The sequence below is a fragment of the Mesoplodon mirus genome (genome assembly GCF_964341445.2).
Source record: "Mesoplodon mirus genome assembly, chromosome: 6".
In the NCBI taxonomy this organism is placed as follows: domain Eukaryota; kingdom Metazoa; phylum Chordata; class Mammalia; order Artiodactyla; family Ziphiidae; genus Mesoplodon; species Mesoplodon mirus.
In genome coordinates this window covers 15,977,792-15,989,950 of record NC_138982.1, presented here as the reverse complement: position 1 = coordinate 15,989,950, position 12,159 = coordinate 15,977,792, and the positions used below count along the sequence as shown (strand labels likewise).

General features: G+C 34.6%; 1 protein-coding gene across 3 annotated transcripts in view; it reads right to left on the bottom strand.

The window, feature by feature from the left end:
- TSC22D2 (TSC22 domain family member 2) overlaps positions 1-12,159 on the bottom strand; it is a 54,182-nt gene that overhangs the window by 17,917 nt on the left and 24,106 nt on the right. The window contains exon 2 of one of the 3 annotated variants that reach the window (XM_082625548.1): positions 10,521-10,656. The exons of the other annotated variants lie outside the window; for them this stretch is intronic. Coding sequence (XP_082481674.1) covers positions 10,614-10,656 — 43 coding nt within the window. The 3' untranslated portion in view covers positions 10,521-10,613. Of the gene's footprint in view, positions 1-10,520; positions 10,657-12,159 lie in introns of those variants that run through there. 3 annotated transcript variants of the gene reach the window in all.

Below are 12,159 nucleotides of genomic sequence, written 5' to 3'. Positions count from 1 at the left end.
TCCTTTAAAAGGTTAACAATATAGTATTCCTTCCCTTTGACTATGAGGAAATCACAGCACTTTCACCACCTAAGGAAATGTTCATGGTGTAAGTATATGAAAATGAACAAAACTGGAGAAAGAACATAATAAAAAAGAATGTCAAAGGACACCAAGCGGGGAAAGCAGCTGGGGGTGGGGGTTGTGGTGTGATGAATTGGGTGATTGTGACTGACATGTATACACTGATGTGTATAAAATGGATGACTAATAAGAACCTGCTGTATAAAAAAATAAGTAAAATAAAATTCAAAAAGAAAAAAAGAAGAATGTCAAGGGAAATAAAAACAAAAACGTAAAGCTCTTAAGATTTGCATTTCATTTCAGAGACCAACAAGCATTGAATAAATTTTCACTTGGCAGTGGGCCTATTATAAAAACAACCTACGTAGCTAAATTCATCTAACATTTCTAAAGTAACTCAGAATTCTTCAGCAATGACATACAAATGGGGCAAAGGGGGGAAAATCAGGAACTAGTCTAGTATAAATTTCTATTGCTAACCTGTACATTATCCCACCCCGCTCCCTCCCAGTTCCAAATGCCTGCTCAACTTTTGAACTGGATAGCCTAAACTCCTTTAAGACCCTCCATGGTTTACTTTTACTCTCTTTGTTCATACTGTTTCTCACTCTCTAAGTACTTCTGTGGAAACTCTACCGTTCCTTTATAGATTCCAGCTCAACTATTTTCTCTTCTGTAAAGGCTTCTCTAACCCTTCCAGAAGTAGCACAGTAAGTCATGTTCCACGCTACACTTATGGCACCGACCACACAGGCTATGTTTTCACAGTTGCTTCTATCTCCTACCAGACGAAGCTCTACTGGCTGTACAAAAATCTACCATGAGGCTGGCAGCCATTTAATAAAGAATGCCACGGATACTTGGACTCAAAAACTGTATACTTGGAATTTGAGTCCTAAATATATCACTCGCTACTCTGGGCCCCCTCCCTTTTTTTTTAGCTATGACATGAGGTAGCTGTATTGGATCAAAGCCACTTCCCACACTTAACGGCAAAACTGACCTTTTCCAAGCACTCCTTGGTATTTAATAAACATGGGTAATGCTATTATTTTAACTAAACTCAATAAATAATTGGGGAAACATCCCTTAATCTCATTCTTCATTTTCAGTCTGAAGCTACACTTGCCCTATGTCCTTGCTGCCTATAGTAACATCCAATCCATATACGTAGGTAATGCAAATTCCTTTGGAGGTAACAGGTCATAAATCCTGAACAAACTTTTGCCTCTTATTTCCTAATAGCCAAATCTCAGTAACATTTACCTTTCTAGGTGACACTTTTGTTAAAAAAAAAGTTCCAATCTGTCGCCTTTGCACATGCCCAGTACTCAACAAATACTGGGTGGAAGAACACGAACTTAGATAGTGTCCACCAGTGGGAAGATCACTAGATGTGGAATTAGCAAATACACATGGCAACTTGGCCTCGCCTCATATTTGCTGTGTCCGGAGGTAAGTTATTCTCATTGGGCTTTTTTTCTTTCATCATTAGTTTTAGAGACTTTTTATGAAACTTACTGTAACCACTCAAATGTGGTGTTTTGTGTATGTGTGTGTGTGGGGGGGCAGGGTTAGTGAGAAGGAAGGATAGTAACACTCAAGACAGGTCTTAAAAAAGTTACCTAAGCAAGCAAAGGGGAATAAGGGATAGTAGGACACTGCCAAATGCTTGGTCACAGGGATTAAGCAAGGGAAAGTGAAAGTTTTTATAACTGAAGCACAGAGAGTCTGTGAGAAATCAGAGGGATGATAAATGAAAGAGACTCATCTATAACAAAGAAAATGCCAAGGATGACTGCAGTTTTTAGTATGGAGCAACTAAGGAGTAGGGAAATAGTTAATGTGTCACAGGAAGATGGTTAGATTTTTTGAGGGATGGGGAGTGAGTGGCAGAGAAACCTGAGATGAAAATGAGAAATTTGAAGTTACATTTGGGACTTTTGAATTTTGAAACATCTGGGATATAGATCATGGTGGAGAAATAAAGAAAGAAGGTTGAGAAATACGGAAACGTTGCTAGAAATAGGCATCTAGAACTCTAGAGTAATCTCTGGTGACGAGTCTGGATTTGAGAGTTATCAGAATGTGGTAGGTAGCTCAAATTGTGAGAGATGAGTTTGGTTAAAGAGTGAAGACAAATAAGGGCCAAAACACTGGAGGAGACTAGCAGGTGAAGAGTTGTAGAAGATGGGATGGGAAGAAACTACCCTTTCTTGGGAAAGCTAATTATTTCTTTTGCTGAATGGCCTCACATTTGCCTCTTCTTTCTCAAGCATTCCACGTACTATTTTTTTTTCAACTCAGCAGCTATTCTTTTTTTTTTTCTTAAAATTTTATTTATTTATTTATTTATTTATTTATTTATTTATTTATTTATTTATTTATTTATAGCTGTGTTGGGTCTTCGTTTCTGTGCGTGGGCTTTCTCTAGTTGTGGTGAGCGGGGGCCGCTCTTCGTCGTGGTGCACGGGCCTCTCACTGTCACGGCCTCTTGTTGCGGAGCACAAGCACCAGACGCACAGGCTCAATAGTTGTGGCTCACGGGCCTAGTTGCTCTGTGGCATGTGGGATCTTCCCAGACCAGGGCTCGAACCCGTGTCCCCTGCATTAGCAGGCAGATTCTCAACCATTGCGCCACCAGGGAAGCCCTCAGCAGCTATTCTTGAATAAATCCTCTCAATCCCATTTCCACGATGAGGCCTAACCAAATGAGTCAAAATGAGACTATCCCCTTGAATATTAAATGCCAAATACCAGTAAAGAGCACATAGATAATTTTTGCTCAGGTTATAGCTAATCTCTTCATTTATGTACATTTCTTGAAGATGCAGAGATACTATTTAAAATAGCTTTACAGAAAAAACATAATTCTATGGACAATATATTTGACAAAGCAAAATTAGCCACTAGAGTTATCTAAAACCCAGCTTTTGTTCCTAGGTTAATAATTAATCTTTCTTTGCCACCTTATGTCCCTTCCTAATCTGTCCCCAAAGTCCAAGGATAGTAATAAATGAAAATGGAGGTTATCAAGGAACTGTTTCAAAATAGGGATAAACCCAGAAGAATAAAAGTATCATGAGGTTTTTTAAAGAGATAGTTGCTTCATTAAGGGACAGCACCAAAGCACGGTCATTATCCTTCAATAAAATGAAGAGAATATTCTATCAGGGAAAAAATCTGGTCTATTTTACTTTTAATAAACCAATGAATGTTTTGCATTTGCGATGTTTTAAAAATTTAGGTTGGTTTGGGTTTGAGCAAAGAATTAAATTGTTGACCTTCAACAAATACAAGAAAAATACTGTGAAGAAATGCCCTAAAGAGTTAAAACTGTCTAGGTTATCACTTTACTACCACTTGGCCTAACTCTCTTTTGCTTTCTATTTCACTGTGGGGGTGAGACAGCTTACCTCTCAGCAGCTGCCAAAACAAAACGCTGAATTCTCAAAGAGTAATAAAGTGGTTTAAGAATACAGGCTTTAGAATTAGACAAGCTGGTTTTAAAATCCCAACTCCACTACTTACTAATGAGGTGAGCCTACCAAGTTAACATACTGAAACCAGTTTCCTCATCTGTAAAATGGGGTCATGGTTGTACTACCTTAAAGGATTACTGTGAGGATTATATGAGACTTTTTACAATAGCAGACCCCTAAAAAATTTTTGTTCCTTCAATTGTTTGGATCAATTTGGATTTTGACACTATATAAGGTCTACTATCCCAGTGTATCTTGGATTACAAATGAAGCAGTGACATACAAATAAAAATTATGATTAGTATTAGGAAACAACCTTTGTATTTATGTCTCACCCAAATAAAGAAATAATCCTAGTTATGCTTTAAATTTACTTGATTTCTTTGTACTCAATCTAATGTTAAAGATTCAATGCAGTCACAAAATATATGCTAATAAAAATTGTTTGACTTGAGATTTAAACTTACATCAATATTTATTAAGCACAGCATTCTGTGGATTGAACATTAGTAAAATTCTTATTGATCCTTGATAGAATCTCAAAATTTCATTGTTCAGAATATAAATAATCTTAACTTACTGGGGGAAATTTTTCCAAAGGCCACTGAGATATAACTGAATTGGCTTAATTCAACATAAAAACTTCCAAAAAACTGTTTAGCTAAAACTATCTCATGCCTTTCTTTAGTGTTACATAACATTACAACAATAAATATTACTAAAAACAACTCAAAGGAGTGGGATAAAGTGTTGTTTTGCTTCTAAACCACATTTACTCTAGTTGAGAATCACTGCTTTAGAATTACCTAACTCAAAAAGGAATTCTGGTATAGGACAATAAAGAAAAGTATAAAGGAGCAGTATTATAAAATCTAAAGGGTTATAAGGTTTTTTTACTCAAGGAGAACTGTACTCGGATATGTACACTTTCAGTGGCCAAAAGTCTTTAACAGCTAACTACTTTTTCTCACTTCTTTTTTTTTTTTTTTTTCCGCCGCTCAGCTTGAGGGATCTTAGTTCCCTAACCAGGGATTGAACCCGGGCCCCCGGCAGTGAATGCACCAAGTCCTAACTACTGGACCACCAAGGAATGCCCTACTTCTTCTCATCTCAGTCTAGATCCACATCCTGGAACTATTCCAGGCAATAACAATTCTGTAAGACAGACATGGGTAATGGCAGAACTTTACAACAGTTTGTAGGCATCAATTTATGTAAAAATTTTATGATGATTTCTAGACTTACATCATAACTTGAAATTTGTTAAGTCAATTTAGATTCTAGAGATAAGAATGAAATGAAATGGGATGCTTTACCAACATAATCTTTGCTCTCTTCCTTTCTTGCCGATAGGCCCCATCCCTCTGACTCTTCCATAAATAATTGTTTTTGTTGTTTTCACTGAACTTTCTTCTCCCTTGAATTAAACCTTAAAGGCAGGAATTGTGTCCATCTCAAGGGTCTACTTATTGCAACACTCTGCATATAATTGATACTGAACATTTAATTGAAGAAAAAGATGGAATAAAACATACAGTATTTAATATATTATCTAATTATATTTTGTAAATTCAACATGAACTTATGTCAAGTTGAGCTTACTGTGCCAGGAAAAAGAGTTCAGAAATTAACCGGCTACTTAAACTATTAGAAACTAATTAAGGGTATCACTGGAACACAGTGAAAATGGGAAGACCTCCTGAGAATTTGTTTTTTTCCTCTCCCTGACAAACTCAGCTTAAATAAAAAGCCAATAAACCTTTTTGTGATGAAAGCATTTGATTGTTTCTCACTGAGAAGGAAGAAAGTATAACATTTTTTTAAATATAATATAGGCAACTGAAGTAAGTAGAGAAACCGTCTAAGTTTGAGGAAAAGAAAAGTCAGAGCTCTATGGATTTTCAGGTTACTTCTGACAAAATTATGCCACTGAAACTTAGCAGTTCCATGTATGGAACATGGTGATGACAAAGTCATAGTAGACTTTGTGGAAAATAAAGCGGACTTTAAAAACTCAATGATCTTTTGGATAAAAATCTTGACAAACGTCTTTTTACATTAGAATCATGGATTCAGGGGAAAATCTTTTTGTAAATCTAGTGAAGGCTTAATTGTATAATCACACTTCATAAATATCCATCTATGGGGTATTCCCCAATATCATTCTCTATAGACAGACAGAACTGAATCTAAAGGGAAAAAGTAAAAGAAACCAACAGCTATCCTGAAAGTGGAAAGAGGAGGCCAAAGACTTGCTGGTTTGGTCAAGTCAGAGAAAGAAGACAACTCAAACTGTCATGCCTTTAAGCATGTGCCATGAACAAGTAAAGGTTCTAAGTGAACTAGATACAGGATTCTGAAGAAATTCAGATGTACTTCACTCTTTTTACACTGGTGGATCAAAGCACATATAAAGGAGTCCCATGAAACTCTTACATCATCACTAGAATCAGTAATTTCGAAGAGGGGAAACATCCTTGAGATCTCTAAGATGTTAAGCAATGTCTCCTTATCCATTTTGAAAAAGAGCTTTAGAACTAAAACCGATGACTTAAGGCCATGAACTAGAACCCATATTCTTGATTATAGCAGATAGGAAAACTAACAGAACTAACTAGAGAATATGCTCGGTTCAATGTTTCCATAGACTGTACTGCAGCTTACATTTTTACATGAACCTAATCTCTTTCCTAAATCTTTAAGTGATGGCAAGGTATTTTTCTGCTTCACATTTTAGATTCTCTGCTGTACAGGAAAGGTTTATAAAAGGTTTAAATATGAAATGGAAAAAGAAAGAAGACCAGGATGCTAAGATAAACATCACTGGAGGTGTTCAGGCTAGATGACAACCTGGAAGGTGTGTTGCAGACATGATTCAAGTATGAGACAAGTGGTTGGAATAAATGACCATTAAATTCCCCTCCAACTCAGATTTATAATTCTAGACTCAGAAGATAAACTCGGAGGTGGTATCAAATAAAAGGGCTTTGGCTCTGGAGTCATACCAAGGTTTGAATCCCAACTCCATCATTTTTACGAGATGACCTCACACAAGTTATTTAGTCTCTTCAAAGGCTAATAATAGGACCAGATGCTAGGATTCAGTGAGATAACCCATGAATGTCTGGCACATGGTAAGCACTTAATACGTTAACTATGTAATCTGTATTAGTAAGGTATAGCGGCCTAAATCTAAATGTCATAAAATACTCAAAGAATATTGACTTAGGAGTTAGGTGATTTACTTTTTACAGCTGACTCTTGCTTTTTAAGGAAATACACTATCAAATAAACATTAATCCCAGAATTTACAATTTAATGAAAGAGACAGACAAGTTAGAGGTGTGATAAATGCTCAGACAGGGCAAGATTATAGAGGGTGTTTTGGGAGCATATAATCAAGATCTAGGGTCAAGGAAAAATGTTTAGTAGAGGAAGTGCCACAGTTGGGTGGAGAAGAAAAGGATACACACACATAAATGTTCCAAGTAAAAAGAACAGCAGGTACAGTTAGTCACCTCAGAAAACTCAAATAATGAACGCCAGTTAGAAGTTTGTTGCAATTCCAATTAAGAAAGGACTGTGCCCTGAATAGCTGATGAGAGATATGAATATGCTGAAGAAATACTCAGGAGGTAGACATGGCAGCACTTTGTCATTAACTGGTTATGAAAGATCAGATAGCTATGAAAGTTGGCTGTGAAAAATCAGGGAAATTTGAACGTAAGGACAGATGCACAGGTAATGAGTTTGAGTGCCAGTTGCATATACATGGCTTCCTACAGCATATAGAGGACATCCAAAGCCACCTATATGCTCTTAGCATGATGAAGAACGTGAAGAGTGGGTCTGGACACCATCCTGAGTAAACCAATAACACTTAAAAGGACAAAAAGAAAGGAAAAGTCTGCCAAGGGGACTGAGAAGAAACCACCAGAGAGGTAGGAAGAAAAACTGGAAAGGACGGTTTCACAGTTGTCGAAATATCAGTCCAAAATTCAAAACTTATATATATCAGGTATAAGCTTTGTACAAATGGACAAATATTTGGAACACTAAAAACTGTTTAAAAGCTACTTAACCATGATTGCAACTATTAATATCCATGCATATGTGCTCAAAGTCTGGAAGGGAATATGTAAACACTGAGACAGCAATTGTGTTAAAACATGGATTAGGTGTAACTGTTCTTATTCTATTTCCCAAACTTCCATAGCTTAATTTTGAAAGGGGACATATATTACTACTAAAAAAGCTGGGGTACAAATATATTATCTGAAAGGGGACTTTTAATATAGGATTCTCATATTCTGATGACCTATTATGTTGTTTGTATATTTTCAATCAAGTTTATACTTAACCTGCAGAGTCTACTTCAATTTAACTGAAGAAAAAAAATTCTTATAGTTTTACTTGTTTTTGTTTTAAGCAGTACTATTATTGTAGATTTACCTTTAAGCCATATTTAGACTCAGGAACTTTACTAAAAACACTTAAAAATAGGGAAAAGGTTACAAGGTTTGGAGCTCATCTGAGGATAAAATTAAACCAATGAAAAGGATTTGCACAAAGTAGGTGCTCAATAAAAAAATCCATTTTTCCCCCCCCACAAATAAATTTTGCTGCAAAAATGTTTTAAAAGTAGACATAAAAGAGGCTTCTTTATAGAATTATTCACAACTAAGGGCAAATGTGATGTGGCTTAGTAGGGGGGTTTACATGTGATTCATGTCCCTATCCCAAGAAACATTCGCGGCTTGAAGTAGCTTTTTAAACTGTTTCCAGTGTTTGCTATTTATAAATCCTAAATATTAAAGGGTGAATTCCTTAATGGTTACAGTTAGTACAATACTATTCTAGTAAGTACTAAAACTTTTCTAATTATAAGCATTACATTTGAATGGAGGTTATTTTACAATACAATAAATGATTTTAGATAGTAAGCAACTTACCAAATTTTTTGGCAAGTGCTTTAAAAGATGGTTTTATAATGAGGATGACCCATTGCTATTAATACTTAAGTTCAAAGGAAATCAAATTTATGTATTCACATCTTCATACAACCTGAAATTTTCCCTTATCTTATCCTTCAAGTTTTCCAGGGTTACTCCCTATACCTGAATACCAATTGAGAGCCCAGGCTCCACTTAGAAAGCTAGATTTCAATCCTAGTTCTACCACTTAATGGCTATGTGACCTGAAAAAGTTACTTAATCTCTCTAGGCTTTCAATTTTCTTCTCTATAAACTGAGGCTATTGATAGTATCTATACAACTGCTGTGAACATTAAATGAGATAACATGTGAAAAATACTTACTATGGTATCATGCTAAGTATTTTTACTTAGCAGTCCCTGACACACAGTAACCACTAAGTAGCAAAAAAAGCAACTACTCTGTGGAGAAATCCAATCAACACTTGAGCACAGAGACGGACAGAATGCAATTTCTAAACTAAAAGAAATTAGGCTCTGATTTATTCTATCAGTCTAATGGTCACTTATAATAAACTAGCCTTGGAAAAATATCAGCAGGAGTTAACAGATCAGTGTATTCATTAAAAACTTTCTTCATAAGTCACATACTTGGGTGTCTAACAAGGCTTGTCCCTTAGACACAAACATTCACTAGCAATGTTACTCAACTGTTTTTGAAAACCTGGCAAATGCTCTGAACTTTTCACTGAAAACATACATAAAATTCTATCCAAAATTCCACAGGCTTCAGGATCCCCTGAAGGCCACCCACTGACTACTAAATATGGATATCCTACTAAAGAAATTAGAACGTATTTTCCTAACTACCAAAGTTATACAGATATATTGTACAAAATAAAAATGAAAAAAAAAAATAGAATAAGGGACAACAGTTTTGTTGTATTTCCTTCCAGACTACCATTGATAGTTATTACTGGTTTAAGAACCTTAAGTTTATATACAGAATATGATCAACACGAAGTCATGGAATACTATTGTCTGAAACAACTTAGAATATTATTCAAAAGATAGAACGGGTATGTATGTGTATAAGAGAATAACATCTCTCTGGTTAAGAATAAGGTCAGAAATAGACATTGTAGCCTATTTAGATGATACTTTCAAATAACTCTGATAGACTTGTAGGATATGTGCACCATATTTTAATGAAAATATTAATTCTAATATTTTCTGTATAACCTTGGAAGTATAACTTAACCCAGATTCTTTTTCTTCATACACAAAATATGATGATCATCAGGTTGAAGATTATGATATCCTAATCTAAACAGTATTATCCTAATCTAAACTGTATTATTTTGAGAGTCCCCCTACAAAATACAGCTGTGTAAAACAAAGCAAAATACAGTTCTGAAAGGAAATGTTTTTTCAGGGCACAAAAAAAATGTATATTGACTTCAAATATATCATTTTCATTTGATATTGTCATCTTAGGTGTTCACAACTAGGAATTGAGAAAATTTCTTTGGCTTTTATTTTTAGAGACAGCAGGAAAAATGCCTTTTATTGAGAAAAATAAAATCCCACAAACAATATAACTATTTAAATTATATTTCATGGAGAAAATGGATGAAAATTTTTTTATAAAAATAGAAGATTAATATATTATTTCTCAAATATCTCTTGGGATATTAACTAGAAGGTATATGGGGCCCCTAACTATATTGTAAGCATCTACAGCAGATGCAATAGCAATATTTAAATAATCTTACTATAATATAGGATGTCACTTTATTTTTTAAACTGATTATTAAACACCACTGCAAAGACAGGGTCTTGAGCCTCATGAGACTCTGAAAGAACTACATACTCCAAGTATTTAAAATTCCAAGTTTTAACTTATATATTTAATACTATACTCTTAAATTATACAATGTGCTCAGTTTGTTCATAAATATTCATCTCAATACAATAACATCAGGTATAATACATAAAATCTAATCCATTAAGTCTTACCAATTTATGACCTGATGAGACACTCTTGTGGACAACATTCAGTCCTTAGAAGCTAGAATAACCCTCCAACCATGTGAGGGCATCACAACTTTTAAACTTTCGGCTTTCGATCATTATTATGTCACATTCCTCCTCCGATGCTGAATTCTAAAAAAAATTCTAGCAAAGAGTTTAAGTAAATAAGTGTTTTAATCAAATAGCCTTTAGAAATCTTTTATAGCAAAGTTGTATGTTTTACCATGATTACACAACTGATATTTTGTACTTAAGTATTTTTTTTATGTAAAATAATTTCATATTTGATATGGATACTTCAAACTTTAAATAACATGGACTTTCAGGCCATCAGAATACTTGTTAGTAAAGAGTCAAGTAGAAATGGAACCAATCAAAGGTTTAAGATCATGATCCAGAAATTATGATTTAACACCATAACTTGGTATAGACAGCTTTGTAGTCCTGCAGAATGGCACTTGAGTTCTACTGTTTGGTCCACATCCACATATGAATTTCTAGACTTATACAGCACAGGTGGCTGGATCAGTAATAATCTATATCATTCATTTAAATGCTCAAGAGAGCATTCAATTTTACACCTAAATCCTAGTCTATCTCTATCACCCCCAATTTTAAAATTAGAGAACATGATGGAAAGAATGAAATTTTATTATGTGTTTTATATAATAGATATAACAATGTATCCTATTCAGGAGTAATCCTACTGCTCATCTGTGTATGGGCATGGAAGAAAATTGGGGGTAGGAGGATTTAATAATGGTAAAACTTACTTCCTTAAGAATATAATCTTACATTTATTAAATTTTTTTAAAAAGCTTTCAATTGGGCACTTATTTTAATCGCTGGAAGGTAATACTGGTAACATTTTCTGTTTGATAAGAATGCTGATTTATATTTTTAATTGCCAGTAATCCACAGAAAAGGCAACCCACATATTTATGGGCATATTTTAACCTACATTAACCCCCTAAATAAAATGGCATAATGGGGGGGGGAAAGGAGGCGGCCCTTATTCAAGAAGATTAGTATGTGCAAACCGATAGAAAACTCAAAGACAGCATCGTAAAGGAAACTCTGCAGCCATCTCTCCAGAGATATCTGACCCAAATACAGGGGGATGGAGTTACGCTGTTATAGATTTTAACTTTTAATGGAAATTTTCTATTAAACACACATGGTCATTTAAAAGTCTTCTATACAATCTGAAGATCTATTAGAATTTTTCCAATGTACAAATATAATCTTTCCAAATGTAATCTCATGACACATTTGACTTCAATAAAACCACACAACTACATTCTAAGGCTGTGCTTTGAAAAGACAATAATCACCTGGTGAAGGCAAAAATCCATATTTATTTGGATAAATAATAGTGTAAGGTTGTGGTCATTTCATCAACATTATTACCAAAATGTTTTTAGAAAGTTTTTATGCAACTCTTGTCTCCTATTAACCAAAATACTACCATAATTTAAAAAACAAAAGAAGATACTTTAATGATTTACTCTTTTGAGGGACAAGTCTCATGAGAAGATACAATACTTATTTAGCAAAGTAAATGCTTCCTGAGATATATCTATCAGTAATGCTGGTAATTTGCTTGTCTGTAAGGCTTTGATGAACTGGTCATTTAAAGGGCAGACT